This window comes from Hemibagrus wyckioides, linkage group LG06, assembly GCF_019097595.1.
Source record: "Hemibagrus wyckioides isolate EC202008001 linkage group LG06, SWU_Hwy_1.0, whole genome shotgun sequence".
NCBI classification, from domain to species: Eukaryota; Metazoa; Chordata; class Actinopteri; order Siluriformes; family Bagridae; genus Hemibagrus; species Hemibagrus wyckioides.
Genome location: NC_080715.1, coordinates 40,107,142 through 40,122,764, shown reverse-complemented (window position 1 = coordinate 40,122,764; position 15,623 = coordinate 40,107,142). Strand labels below are relative to the sequence as shown.

The 15,623-nt window shown below is 40.9% G+C and overlaps 1 protein-coding gene across 2 annotated transcripts in view; it reads left to right on the top strand.

The window, feature by feature from the left end:
• Positions 1–15,623, top strand: part of LOC131353925 (exostosin-1) — a 182,307-nt gene continuing 166,684 nt past the window's right edge. Inside the window, exons 1-2 of one of the 2 annotated variants that reach the window (XM_058391054.1) lie at positions 1–901; positions 1,491–2,483. In XM_058391054.1, coding sequence (XP_058247037.1) covers positions 1,570–2,483 — 914 coding nt within the window. In that variant the 5' untranslated portion in view covers positions 1–901; positions 1,491–1,569. Of the gene's footprint in view, positions 931–1,490; positions 2,484–15,623 lie in introns of both variants that reach the window. The other variant, XM_058391053.1, reaches the window with a different exon arrangement.

The following is a 15,623-nucleotide window of genomic DNA, read 5'->3' as shown; positions in this document are numbered from 1 at the left end:
TACTCGCTTTCCTCCGCGCGCTCATGTCACCGAGGACAACGTGGAAACGCTTGTCGCGTGCCAATAACAATAATAAAAAAAACATGCCGTGTCGCAAAGGATACTCGAGTTTTTAATTGCATTTGCGTATAGTTTTTAATTTTTTCCCCCTGTGGATTAAAAGAACGGGACCGAGCAGTGACTCTGAGGAAAGAGAGATGCTCAGGTGTCGGCGCCGTTAAACAAACTTTCTTGGCTAAAGTGTTAAACACGCGCGAGACGCCGACAGAGCGCGCGGAGGCACTGGACCTACACCTTAACACGGGAATAAAAGAAATAAATAACAACAAACTGCACGAGCTACCAAGTTTCACTCAGAGCTAAAAAGAAGTTTTATCATTCTGGCAAGATGGCTGGTTACACCAAATCTGGATCATTTTAACTCCAAAAGCCTTAAAACCTTAAAGTGTTGTACATTTTTAAAGCTTCAATTTGACAGGATTTGTTTTTTTATGCTGTTACAGAACTGCAAAGACGCCCAAGAGATGATGTGTAGATGTCAACAAAGACAGGAGCGATGATAATTCCTCCTGCTGGTAAGATTGAAGAGTATTTTTGAGTTCGGAAAACGTCTTAGATGAAAGTTAGCTGTGCTTTTTTTTTTTGTTTTTCATCGGACGTTTTGGGAAATCACCCAGCGTTCAGGGATTGATATCAGGATGCATGTGAAAACCTACGACAAAAAAAAGTGACCCAGATGTCTTGGGAACATGAATGGAGTTCCACCCGGATTATAGCGCTGTTAAAAGTTTCCCTCAGGGAATGATATTTTCTGCCTGAAACATCCGTCTGACCGAGTCCGTGAAGAAAATGCTCCATCTTGCTCTGAATGACGCATGGATCTTCTCGACCGAAGCTGAAGGTTGGTTAACGTCGCACGCGCTCGAACAGGTGCGCCGCCGTCGCCCAACTTTCTCGGTGCTTTCAAAGAATTTCACACACCGTTTCATGCAATTTCCATCACCTTTGTTAGCGTGTCACTTCTCAGCTGCGAGCCGCAAACGGAATATGGCGCCTTGCAGGTTTATTTCACGCATGAGCTGAAATTTTCGTGCTTTATACTCCTCGTAATTTCCATAAAAACACATTTCATCTAATGCTTTTCACAAAAAAAAAAGAAGGAAGGTAAATCACTGTTGATGGTTTAAAGGTAGAAAGTTCGACTCCATACAGCATCCCTAGTGTTGAATTAGCACCTATAGTGAATTTTTATGCGAAGCTGTACACAAATAAAAGAGCTTAATTCTATGATTTATTTCAGTACTAAAGGTAATAATTCAGCACTGTCTATGTTTTTAAAGTCTGTAAATGTCATGCATAGAATTATTTCAAAAATGCCTCAGGAATAGTGCATGCAGATCATCTGTCCATCTTTTCCATATTTAATTTTAGCGAAATGAGCCTTTCTTGATTTCGGGCTAATCTTTGTGTGTGTATGCGTCTGCTCACAGCGGCCCATACGCTGGCGCTATGCTCTAGCGCCAATATGAGAGTCTTCGTGGCGCGTTGAGCTTCTCCGTGCCAGTCCACATGCAGGCCAAGAAGCGCTACGTGCTAGCGTTGGCGGCAGTCTGCGCCATGCTGCTCGCCTACATCTGCACTCTACATACCACAGAGCTTCAAACGCACAGCAGCGAGCCGCATTTTCACGCCCTTCTTCAGCATGCCGAGCAACCCTACCTGTTTCTGGAGGAAGTAGAACCAGAAGAGTACGGACCGCTGGTTCTGCTGCGGCGTGAGATCCAAAACAACATGTACAAGAGCCGCCGCTGTCGCATGGACACGTGCTTCGACTTCGGTCGGTGTCAGGGTGCCTTCCGTGTCTACGTGTACCCGCCGGGCACGAGCGCGGTCACAGGAATTTCTGAGAATTACCGTAAAATTCTGGCGGCCATCGAGGACTCTCGGTTCCACACGAGTGATCCGAGCGAGGCCTGCCTTTTCGTGCTCAGTGTGGACACACTGGACAGGGACAGGCTCTCACCACAGTATGTGCAAGATGTTAGAACTCAGATCCAGAACCTTCCACTGTGGAATGATGGCAGGAACCACCTGATCTTTAACCTGTATTCTGGGACGTGGCCCGACTATGCCGAGGATTTGGGTTTTGATGTAGGCCAGGCCATGTTGGCCAAGGCCAGTGTCGATGTTCAGAACTTCAGGCCCCATTTTGACGTGTCCATACCACTTTTTTCCAAAGACCACCCCCAGAAAGGCGGGGAGAAAGGTTATTTGACCTCCAACAATGTCCCACCTTCACGGAAATACCTTCTGGTGTTCAAGGGGAAGAGGTACCTTACAGGAATTGGTTCCGAAACCAGGAACGCTTTGTATCACATACATAACGGGGAAGATATGATTTTGTTAACCACCTGCAAGCACGGGAAAGACTGGGAGAAGCACAAAGACGCCAGGTGTGACCAGGACAATGAAGAATACTCAAAGTAAGTCCACTACTACACTTTTATCACCTTGCTTCTGGTCCAAGCCTGGTTTGTGCTGCAGTGTTTATCATGGAAAATCGGATATACAACTGTTTGGGGAAAATGAAATGAATCCTGAGGAAAGAATGACGGCTTGCTGTCATGGGCAAAGACCTTGCATGGTAATGAGCACTGTGTCACAGAGTTAGCTGAAATGGCAAGGGACAGGGAACCCCATTAAAAAGCTATAAAATTATTTTAAGATGGAACATGCTTTCAGCGGAAATGAATGCTGTGATTTATAATATCTGGTGCTAACAATGGATGCCTCAATTTAGGCAACATATGTTCCATTTGTACAGAAAACTGAGGCATTTTGTGACTCAAAAGCTCGGCGTTTTTCTGCCCTTTGGTAACTCTGTTAACCGAACGAAGCTGAATTGAGACGCATTGCTTTTGTTGAGCCGTACAAAACACATTCTCTCTCACACACACACACACACACACACAGACTAAACGACGAGCACCGTAATCTCAGTAATCCATTGCGGATGAGTGGAATGGTGTGTTTGCTTTAGCGCCCCATGGGAAGACTTGGCCTTCATTGTCCTGGGCTCTTCACATTACATGTGTGTCACAGGCTTTTTCTCACTCATGCTTTGTTAAAGAGAGTGCGTATTTCTGTCACATCGTTTAGAAAAGCCCTTTCCCACCCAGACAGGGTGCACCACAGACTAATTATCAAGTCTCAGTCCTTCAACTCTGAAGGGTTGTGTTTGTTGATAATGAAATTCCATTAGAAATGAATGAGGTGTTAGGCGGCAATCAACACTCACAACAGTTCATGTTAAATTTCATGCTATTTCTACACAAAGCTTCCAACATTTTTTGTTCTTTTAGACGGTCAATCATTCTAGCTAAAACTTCTCTGACCACCTGACCTTAATCCTGTATAAACCTGGGATTATACACCGAATGTACAATCTGAATTATTCAGTAGAAGAGTGAGCTTAATTTTAGAAGGTAAATGACAGATTAGGTGATTCCTGACAGATTAAGGCATAGCCAACTCTTTGGGATCATGCGACTAATATTTCATCTAAGGAAAGTATAAACACCTCGCTGTAGGAACAAATGGATTGCACTGAAGTGAACAGTGTACTGTTCAGGCCTGTGATGTGTTCCAAATAGAGTCTGGTTACTTTCAGTGTAGTGCACATAGAGTGATCAGTCAGCCATGTTATAAGTGTGTCACTCTTTTGTAGCATGAACATACCTGTTCAGTGTCCCAGAGGAAGCTAATTACCAGGTTCCTGATGTGGCGGGGTGAAGATATCAGAATATTAATAAATTAATTAAGGAAAATAATAAATAAACATTAGTACGATTAGACTCTAGATTTCCAATGAAATAAAAAAAGTAATAAAAAGTATATACACCTATTCCTTTTGAAGGTGCCATTACATTCAGTTAACCAGACTGGAGTTCATGAGTGTTTCAGGTTTTCATTTGGGTTTGGTGACTGAAAAAAAAACCCCAACATGTTGAGTAGCATTAAGTTCATTATATTTTAAGAAATTGTTTGAATGGTTGCCCTGTGATAGACTGGCATCCTGTCCAGGGTGTACCCTGCTTTGTATCCAGAGTCTCCTGGGATGGACTAGAGGTTCCCTGTGTCTCTGTAGGATAAGCTGTGTAGCGCATGGATGGATGGATGGATGGAACAAGACTATTTAGCCAAAACTGTCCATAAAACATCAGTGACTGGGTAAAGAAGGGATTAGCCAGTGAAGCAAGCAATTGGTTACGGTTAACTCAGAAGGAACTCGGATGATCCACAGCTCCATTGGGTGAAGGACAACCACACCCTGGGCATCACCATAACCAGGTCACCACCAGATGCCCTTCTCTAGTCATATGATAAATCAATTCTTATTCAAAACACTGTATAATAAATCAAAAGCCTTAATTTCATAATGTTGGGGGAACAAATAATGACATTACAGAAGGTGAGTACCGATTGAAGCAGTGGACACAATGGTTGCATAATTCATAGGCTAATCGAGTCAGCATCAGGTGACTATTCCAGACTTTTCTTGCTCCATGGCCTGGACAATAAAGCACATAAATAACCCTCATTTTGTATTAGAGGGCTATAAGCGTGCTCTAATAGGGGAACACTCATCTGTAGTTTAAGTGGAGTAATATATGATCCACTAGCCTGCAAATTAAAGCCTGAGGTCTTGGCCAGCACACACTTACAGTTTAAATAAATTGGAAAGGATTTCAAAGTGGCGGTGCGGTCAATAATTGGCGCTCTGTTAAATTAAGTAGGAGCTCAGAGCCAGAGGAAGAGAGCATTCCTTAAACACACACACACACACACACACACACACACTTCCCGCTGTGCCGGGGTGGATTAAAAATGAGCCTCGCATAATTCTGCTACGACAGCCCAGACTGGGCACAGCACACACGCTCTCTCATAGTCGATGCTTGATTTCATTATCGAGCGACTCCGAGTCAATGAGAGGCCCGATTCAGAATGCTGTCAGATGTCTTTGTCAGTTTCCTGTTCATTTGCGCCTGCGGGAGAAGGAAGGAGAGACGGATGGAGGGATGAAGGAAGGAGACAGAAAAGGGAACCCTGCTGATAAGATGTATCGGCTGACTCTAAATTAGAGACGTTCACGACCTGCAGATTCATCACGGGGGGGGGGTGCAGAGAAAAAGATATGGAGTGATTGTTGTAATAGAGGTACGGTATGAGAAAATGCAAGTGGAAGAAGACGGTGAGAAAGTGCTTTAATTAGTACGTGATTAATGGAATGTATGCTTTTTCAGTAACGGATGAATTCATCTATAGATCTAACATTTATATAGATGTTTATAAATTTGTTTAGACTACCTGAGGAACTTAGAGTTACAGGTAAATATGAAAGGAATTTATTTTAAAATTATTAAAGAAGAATTGATAGAGAGTTCTATTAAAGCTCCCAAGTATTTAATGAAAAAAATAAAAAAAACCGTGTCTTGGTGTTTTTGTGTGCTGATTATTTGCCTATAATATAATATAAATTTTACACCACAGCAATTTTGCAGACTTTCCTAAATCTTTTATTATTATTTTTTTTAAAGAACTGACACTGGAGACTCCTTGAAAATAAAAATAAAAATAAAAAAATAAAAATAAATCTTACAGAAAATAAATCACTAGTAATCCAAGACCAGTTGAAAACTGGATGAGTTTATCAGCAGGACTTATTGTGAATTATAGTGAGGAAAATCACGCATCTGGACAGCTGAATGTTTGTGTCATGGTCAAGCTACAATTCGGGGAGAACTCCAATTGTTGCTGGATGTCCAGTTTGAAAATACATCTAAACAACAACCACAAAATACCTAAGAAGCATCTAGTTTCCGTTCTATTTTTAGGGAAGTGCTGAGTATCACTGATTATCCAGACGGGACTACAATGACCAGACGAGCACAGAGTAGATATTAAGGTAGAGGTCTGTAATATTCTCAGAGGAGGATGAAGAAAAATTACTGACATGGCCGATCCAGATGGACCTGAACTTACAGAGGAGCAACCTTTGTACATTTACTCCTTTTCAGATCCTGGGATTCTTTGATCATGCAGATCTGGCAACCCAGATCATAGCATATACATCCGGAAATGTAATAGAAGCCACAAACAACCAGTTCAGAGAATTTCTGGTATACGGATCTGTAATATTGTCATTTAAACCCATTTTTAAACACATTTATAATAAATTTAAGCATTTTTTGACCATTTCCGTCGCATCATTTCGGACTTTAAAGTGAGTATAATTAAAGCGTGTATTGGATTCCCTCCATGGACGTGTACACTCGATGACTCCATCATCTTATCATGAGCATAATTACAGGAGATGAAAGCACACAATTCACATTGTCTTTCCTGTCTTTTGGAGAAAATGGCAGGTAAAGAAACGGTTGGAAACAGCAACAGCTGAGCAGCAGAGAGAGAGAGAGAGAGAGAGACGTGAGGGAGAGTGTGACAGGATGAGATTGGAACAGGCCCACCTGCTGTGATGTGTTCAGTAACAGTGTAATGTGTCAGTAGGAGTCACACTTTAAACCTCTGTAATGAGGAGCCATGAGGAGAAACACCACCTTCACTCTGCCACAGTGCGCTTACTGGACTGGAAATAATGGTCTTCGGTTGAATTTGTATCTGCCATAGAAGATATTTTCCATCACGCTCGTTTTCAAATCGGGAAGATATCCACGAGTACCGAGTGTATGTTCGGGGATACAGCGCACTTTTCAATAACGTCAAATAGTAATTCAGCATTCTCCTCAGGAAGAGGCTGCCTGGGGTTTGTTTGTCTTGTCTTTTTTTTTTTTTTTTTTTTCCTGAGATGAAGCCTGTCCCATTTGGAAGGTATCAGTAGACAGCTGTCGTCTAAACAGAGTCCTTATTTTGGAAGAATTTGTAGGCAGCATTCTAAGCTGAAGCAATCACAAAAGTCTGTTAACCAAAAAATAAATAAATAAATAAATAACCAGACCTGGATTTTGTTAAAAATATAAATAATATATTACATAATATTATATAAAATTATATATTGCATGATACACCCCAGAGCTGTTGCTTTCTGAAATCTGATTGGTCAGAAGGTGTTGATTAATTTTCTTAGGAACTCTATGACTAATACATTATTTATTTATTTATTTGTATTTATTTTTATCAATTATTGTTTATTTTCTTCACAATATTATTTCGCAATTAAAAAATATATAGTTTTTTTATCAAATATTGTTTTAATAATTTATTTTAATATTTAAGTCAATAATAATTAAAATGGTATTTTCTTTACATTTTTGGAAAGAATCTCTTCTATCAGTTTTTTTTTGAGAAACAATTAAAAAAAAGGCTGATGAGGGAATGACTATATAACATAAGTGATAAAAAGAACTGGTTTTGTGGATTTATTAGCACAATATTAAATGTAACAATAAATGGATAGAAAGTAAACATTCTAATATGTCATACTTTATTTATTTTTTTATTTTATTTTATTTTATTTTATTTATTTTTTTGTAATGAGGAGACAAAACTGGTGTGCTGTTAGACGAACAAACCTTTTAAGCTCGTACTGTTACAGTAAAACAATCAACTTTAACGTTAACTCCGCTCCGCTCTGTCATTGAATTAACAGCGTCTTGAACGTTTTATTCCTGTAATAATCTTGTAAATCACGGTCAGTTCACCTCACTGTACTGCCCTTAACCCTCAGGTCATACGCTCGATCCTTGGATTGTAATCGACCCCATTTGGATAAAAGCTCTTCTAAAATCACTCAGACACTTTATTATCATTCACTCTCTTGGCTTCTTCATCATTACCGCCAGTTCTTGTAGGTTTCACTCGCTGCTTTTGAAAGCCAGGGCTAAATAACATGAGCACTGTATTAACTGACAGCTGGAATTTCAACCCTCCCACTGCCAGCAAGCAGCTCCTGACTTCCACAGCCAGGGACATTGTTTATTTTTGTATTAAATCACAAGCCTAGCTGATCAACCTGCATGTACTACAATACACAGATCAGGCATAACATTATGACCACCTGCCTAATATTGTGTTGGTGGTCACCATTTCACAGCCCTGACCTGTCGACTACACAAGATCTCTGAAGGTGTGCTGTGGTATCTGGCACCAAGATGTTAGCAGCAGATCCTTTGATAGATACTGACCACTGCAGACCGGGAACACCACCACAAGAGCTGCAGTTTTGGAGATGCTCTGATCCAGTGGTCTATCCATCACAATTTGGCCCTTCATCAAATCCTTACACTTGTCCATTTTTCCTGCTTCTAACACATCAACTTTGAGGACAAAATGTTCACTTGCTGCCTCTAATATATCCCACCCACTAACAGGTGCCATGATGAGGATCGTCAGTGTTATTCACTTCACCTCTCAGTGGTCATAATGTTATGGCTGATCAAATGTAGCTTGTGTTTTATTTTATATCGTGTCAGAAATTGTGACTTTTTTTCAAACTTGTGTGCTGTAATGGCTATTAAATTCAGTCATGCTAATCATAATGTCACTTTTATTTTCAGCAAACTTCATACTTCTGTGGTAATTTAACATTGTGTGTGTGTGTGTAGGTGTGTAGAGCCACGTTCTGCACTAATAACTCACCTGCTCTTGTATGACCTTACACCACACACACACACACACACACACTGTCTCCGTCTCAGTCTGTTTCCTCTTCGTTCCTCTCTGTCAAACTGACACACAGTGACACACACACAGTGACACACACACACACACACACACACGGCTCAGTATAATGAGTGAATATTATTATTGTTTTATGTAAATGTCTGGAATGACACATTAGACAGTCTGCAGCAGGTGGCCTCCTGGGCTTGATTGACATTTCAGCTAACACATTTCTCCACAGGAGGGACCTTGTATATGTCTCTGTGTGTGTGTGTGTGTGTGTGTGTGTGTGTTTGCGTGTGTGGAATTTGGCAGTGCTCTTGTAAGCACAGTGACACCATCCGTGCATCTATTCAGTGTATTTTTATTTCAGATGTACATTAAAGATGAGAAGAAGTACTTAAATGCTCACCGGAGACAGGGGTGTGTAAACGAACCTGCGTTTTTATTTATTTGTTTACAACAAACCGCGATTCCTTCCTGAATCGAGCTCTGATTAAAATTTTGGACAGGCTGTAAATTTTAGTCTTGGGAGTAGACGTGTCTTCGAGCATGTCTTATAATGTACACTATATCTCCAAATCATTGAGTTCAGGGGTTGGGCTCGGCCCCTTAGTTCCAGTGAAAGGAACTCTTAATGCTTCAGCTTCATACCAAGACATTTTGGACAATTTCATGCTCTTTGTGGGAACAGTTTGGGGGTGACCCCTTCCTGTTCCAACATGACTGCACACCAGTGACCAAAGCAAGGTCCATAAAGACATGGTGAGTTTGGTGTGGAGGAACTGCATAGAGTCCTGACCTCAACCACATAGAACACCTTTGGGATGAATTAGAGCGGAGACTGTGAGCCAGACCAACACTAGAATGTCTGCCTTTCCATGCACATGAATGTAATATGGAGTTGTTTACAGCTATAACAGCTTCAACTCTTCTGGAAAGGCTTTCCACAAGGTTTAAGAGGGTTTTTAGGGAAATTTTTGACCATTCCTCTAGAAGCGCATTTGTGAGGTCAGGCACTGATGTTGGACAAGAAGGCCTGGCTCTCCACTCTAATTCATCCCAAAGGTTGAGGTCAGGTCAGTCAAGATCCTCCACACCAAACTCACTCATCCATGTCTTTATGGACCTTGGTTTGGTCACTGGTGTACTGTCATGTTGGAACAGGAAGGGGTCATCCCCAAACTGTTCCCACAAAGCATAATGTCTTGGTATGAAGCTGAAGCATTAAGAGTTCCTTTCACTGGAACTAAGGGGCCGAGTCCAACCCCTGAATTCAATGATTTGGAGGAGTGTCCCAAAATCTTTGGCAATATAGTGGAATTGATATATGAAATTAATATTTATGTATGTAAAAGAAAAAAAACAAACTCTTGTCAATTTAGCTAGCTTTAAATCCCACATTTTCCAGCAACGCAATGGTACCACATTCATGTTAGCGTCAACGTCAGTTATTTTTCACCACTTGTTCTTATTTCATATTCGTTACAAAAGCTACAAGCGACAAGTTTATTTAGTGTCATGCTGGAAAAATCATATTTTTCATTTCTGCTCTAAAAGAAGAAAAAAAAAAAGAGCCGGGAGTTTGGTGTCATATCAAATCCTCTCAGGATCTGTACCACACCAAAAGTAATAACTCAAGGTGAGTCAGTCACGAGCTCCTTCTTGTTTCCCTTCTTTCTTTCTTTAGTAGGAAATGTAATATACATGGTGTAACACTGTTGGTCAGCTAAGATTGATGACATCCCGAGGAGGAGGAGGAGGAGGAGGAGGAGGAGGAGGAGAAGGGGAACACAGGAAAGATCTGCTTGTGGCGTTATTGATCTCCGATATGAATAAATCATGTGGCTGCCTCTGATATTTCCACCTTGTACTTTAGTTGTGTTGCCACTGGCGATGAATGCAGGATGTGTTCGTTTTCAGCTGGAGATAAGCAGGTTTCATATTTACGTTCTCAGCTCTGAGGAAACAAGTCTTGCAGAGTTAGCATCTGTAAAAGGCCACGTTTCATTTGTTCCAGGCGCTGTTCGGTATAACAGGGACGTGCCAGAGTGAATACTCAATTCATTCTTTGTTCCTTTGTTCGCCTTTTGGAAGTATCGAACCCATTAGAGACTCAAGATATGAAAATAAGCGAAGCGGAGTTAACTAGTTTATCAAATAACTTCCAGAGAGTCTCCTGGCTCATGCTAACTGTATCATTTAATTACTTCTGAAGTCCATTGTCGTGATTTAAAGCAGGGACATGCCCATGGCAGCCATGTCTAGTGTTGTTCCAGACAAAAATACGCCCTGAAACTAGTTATACAGGTGGGTCTTATCTTTAAATGTTGGTAGGGATATGTTTAAGCTATAAATTTAGGCGGGTTTACACTTAACTTTAAATAAAAGCAGGCAAATGTGGGCAGGCTTATTCTTACCTGTAAATGTGGGTGGGGTTATGCTTACGTGTAATTGTAACAAGACTTATTTAGAAATGTAGACAGGGTTATGCTTACCTACAAATGTGGGTGGAGCAATTCTTACATGTAAATGTAGACAGGATTATCTATAAATGTGGGTGGGCTTATTTTTACCTGTAAATTTAGGTGGAATTATCTATAAATGTGGGTGGGGCTATTTATACCTGTAAATGTGCATGGGGCTATTCTTACCTGTAAATGTAGATGGGATTATCTTTAAATGTGGGTGGTCTTATTCTGACCTGTAAATGTGGGTGGGGCTATTCTTACCTGTAAATGTAGGTGGGATTATCTATGAATTTGGGTAGGTTTATTCTTACCAGTAAATGTGGGTGTGGCTATTCTTAGCTGTAAATTTAGTTGGGATTATTTGTAAATGTGGATGGGGCTTTTTATACCTGTAAATGTGGGTGGGGCTATTCTTACCTGTAAACGGAGGTGGAATTGTCTATAAATGTGGGTGAGGCTATTCTTACCTGTAAATGTTGGCAGACTTATTCTTACATGTAAAAGTGGGTGGGGTTATTTATAAATATGGGGCTGGTTATACATATCTGTAAATGTTGGGTTTTAAGCTTATCTATAATTGTAACAAGATTTATTTATAAACGTTGGCAGGCTTATTTACCTGTGGGCGGAGTTATCTACAAACATGGGCGTGGTTACAGTATGTTTATCTAAACTTCTCATTGTACTGAGACTTATGTATAAATATAGATGTGCTCATGATTACCTATATACATAGACTTATTATTATCATTGTTACCACCTCAGAATGTGGGTGGGGTTATCTACAAATGTAGGCGGGGTTATGTTTACCTATACTTCTAATTGTAACAAGACATTCATAAACATAGATGTGCTTATGCTTACCTACAAGAATAGTCAGAGTTTATTCTTACCTGTAAATGTGGGTGGGGTCTGTAAATGTGGGCGGGGTCTGTGAACAGTGGTGTTTAAGCTTAGCCAGACTTATCTATGTAGATAGACTTGTCTATATATGTAAACATCGGCAGCCTTATCTATAATTGTTTAAGTTTTTATCTAATTATAAGTGGGCGGGGTTAACAAAATGTGGACAGGCCTACCTAGAAATGTTGTCAGAGTTGCCTATTTTAGCTCAACCTTTAAAAGTGCTAAATGTTACCATCTTTTTTTCTGGATATCACCCCGAGTTACATTGTCATCTCTGTTCCTCTCTGCCCCTTTAAAACTGTCTGTGTCTTTAATGATTATGGATCCAGAGCATGTGGTACTCAGTTAAAGGACACAAATGTGTTCTGGTTATTTCTCAGATAGGTGTTGTGTGCCGAACGAAGCCAAGCCGTGACCGGCTTACGTTAGGACAAATCTTTGCAAATCAGCGTGTGACATGCAACCGAGGAGAACGGCGGTTATGGAAATTAGCGAGCGTTGCTAGAACATTGCAAATTGGCGCAAACGCGCAGGGAAGGGGGGGGGGAGTGTGTGTAGTGTCGAGAAGAATGGCTAAGAAAACCAAGGCCGCTGTGTTTACGGAGGCAAGTGCTTTCTTTTTCTTCGATTTGAGTTTGGATGACACACCTGTGCGTGAAATAGATGTATTAGTGTGTGTGTGTGTGTGTGTGTGTGTGAGCACCGTGCCTACGTAGCGTTAAGCAAACAAGGTCACAGCTTTGATTTGTGACTCCATCTGGCAGGTCAGTCATTTTTATGGCTGTGTTTATGAAAGGTGACATCACTGTGAATAACCCTTCCATTCTGTTCACACTGTCATTTAATATCCATCCACCTGTCCAACACTCCTCTCTCTCTCTCTCTCTCTCTCTCTCTCTCTCTCTGACACACACCTATTATAATGATCTATATCTACAGTACTACAGCGCAGACGAATACTCAAACCTGATTGGTTCATCGGTTTCTATAGTAACGGCTCATCAAAGGTTGAAGCGTGACGCAATCGAAGCCATCATTAAAAAAACGTGTTGTTAGTAAACAAAAATACCAACTAGCGTAATTTAACGCCAGTGTCAGCGTTCACACACAGAGTGGGCGGAGTTTCAGGGAGTTGAAGCCTTTGTGTATTATGGCTGCGTGATGAAGATATTATCAAGGGACCGTTTTTGACAAAATTAGGAAGTTCATTACAAGCACCCGGACACCAGATTTCCAACAGACCTCCCTTTAATTGGATGCTTGTTTACGGTAATAAATTCACAAGGTAGCGGCGGTGACCGGACAAATTAGAGTCTGTTTTAAATTCAGGATATCACTGTCGGAGTGGAGATCAGGTGTGTGTGTGTGTTGTTTAAAACAACAACAAAAAAAAAAAACCCTGTGAGCAGAAAGCACTTTGGAGCCACGAGCTGCTCATTCGTTACCTCACAAGACATTATACAGATCCATAACCATGGCCAAATTAATTGTTTCCACTAACCCTAATTATGAAAAAGCATCCAGAAGAAGCGTGGTAAGCATTTGGAAGCGTCGCTACTTTTCAGTTTGATAAATCTCCAGCTGCGTAGGCTGTCTCGCTTTCGGGAGCCGAGCATTCATTTTAACAAAAACTTGATTTACTGCAACATCAATACCGACTTTCCCAGAATTTTCTGGCTGAAAACGTGAAGCGGCCAGCGTGAGCTCGGCATTCATTACACCGCGGCTGATATTTACCGTGACTCTCCATCGATCAGCTGGAGTCAGACTTGTTTTTTTTTCCTTTCCTTTGCTTTAATTTAATTTGACCTTCACAGGACCTGACAGCAGGTAAAGCTCACGTTCTTACAGATGAGCGTTCATATCAGTGTTCGTTCTCACGTATCGGCTAAAAATTCAGAACGATTTACCTCGGGTTTTTTCCCTTTTCAGAGCAAAATAGACACTTTGGACCTTTTATAGCTGTCGTAATATAAGCAATCTTTATTCATGAACATTCACACTACGTTGATTAAAAACAGATAACTATTAAAAACCTCATTAAAAAGAATTTTCTTAAGAGGAACAAACCAAAAGTCCCGATTGTTTTCTTATACAGTGGAACCTCGGCATGGGGATTGAATTCGTTCTAGAGGCAAAATTTGTGATGTAAAATGAATTTTACAATAATAAATCATGTAAATGCAGATAATCCATTCTAGCCACCCAAAAACATTACCAATATGACCAATGCAAAGTGTCTCTGCTTACAAAGAATTGACCCAAGCCAAGCATTCCATGTCAAAGGTCCTCACAGGAAGTCGTGCCACCAAGCTTGGGCTAAAAATAGAACAGACCACCCATGCCACTAATCTGTCAACAAAAAAACACCCGAAAAATCAGCTAGCTTTTGAACACATGCCGATGGCAGCGTTGGTGCCGTGGGTTGACTCTTTCAAAACAGCTTTTACTGACTGAAAAACAATTCATAAACTCGCTTTGCTCAGTTTTCCACTGACGCTAACAAGTTCTGAACAGCTCCCGGACGTACAGGCAACATATTGTGGTTGCGTGGCATATTAATGATCAAGCATGGCCACGCCCTCTCATTTTTTATTTGTGAATACGCATAAGTCATGAAAACCTATAAGCAAAGAGACGTTTGTGTAAAGACTTCCTCATAAATATTTCCTCGTGTAGACTTGTGCTTCGCTAGACTAAGAAAAGTACGAGGTGAGCCGATGAACGCTGAAGGAGGTGGAAGCTTTGGTCTTCTCAGAGAACCGGTCCATGCTACAAATCTATTTGTGAGCAAATCAGTAAAAAGCAACAAGACAAGTATGACCTTGGGTCTAGAATACGACCCTGAGGTTCCCCTATACAGTATACATCTGCATCGTGGCTTTAATCGCTTCTCGTTTTGATTTTACTGAATAAACATATCTATTCTGTGTGTGTGGGGGGCTGGCAGGAAAGAGAAGGAAGAGAAGAAAGAGCAGGAGTGATAAAGAGAGAGAGAGAGAGAGAGAGAGAGAGAGAGAGAGAGAGAGAGAGAGAAAGGGGGGATCGATTTATCTGACGGTGATGCCTCGGAGCACGACCTTCTCCGGGGCTTAAATATGGATTCGATCATACAGTGATGGAGTGAGAGAGAGAGAGAGAGAGAGAGAGAGGGGGCAATGGAGTGATTGAATGATAGCTGGAGGGATGGATGGATGGATGGATAGATGAAGGTACTCGTTTGATATGGGCTGTTTTTATTGAGTGCCGGGGCTCACAAGCGAACCTACCCTCAAGGGTCAAGAGATTTCACTTACAGAGTGTCCTGAATATTTGAAGAGTTTTAAACTCCTCGGCTAACTTCGTCTGCTTAACGACGTAAGTAACCTCATAATTACCGATTAGCGATTGAAATAAATCCACCCGCTAGCCTACGATCCTGATGGCGACATATCCGATTCATCAGTTCAATTCCCTGTGTACACTGTTGCCATAGAAATGTATCATATAATATACAGGATGTGTTACTATACAAATCTTTCGACCAATCAGATTCGAGTATTTCAAAATGTCTCATACTGTATA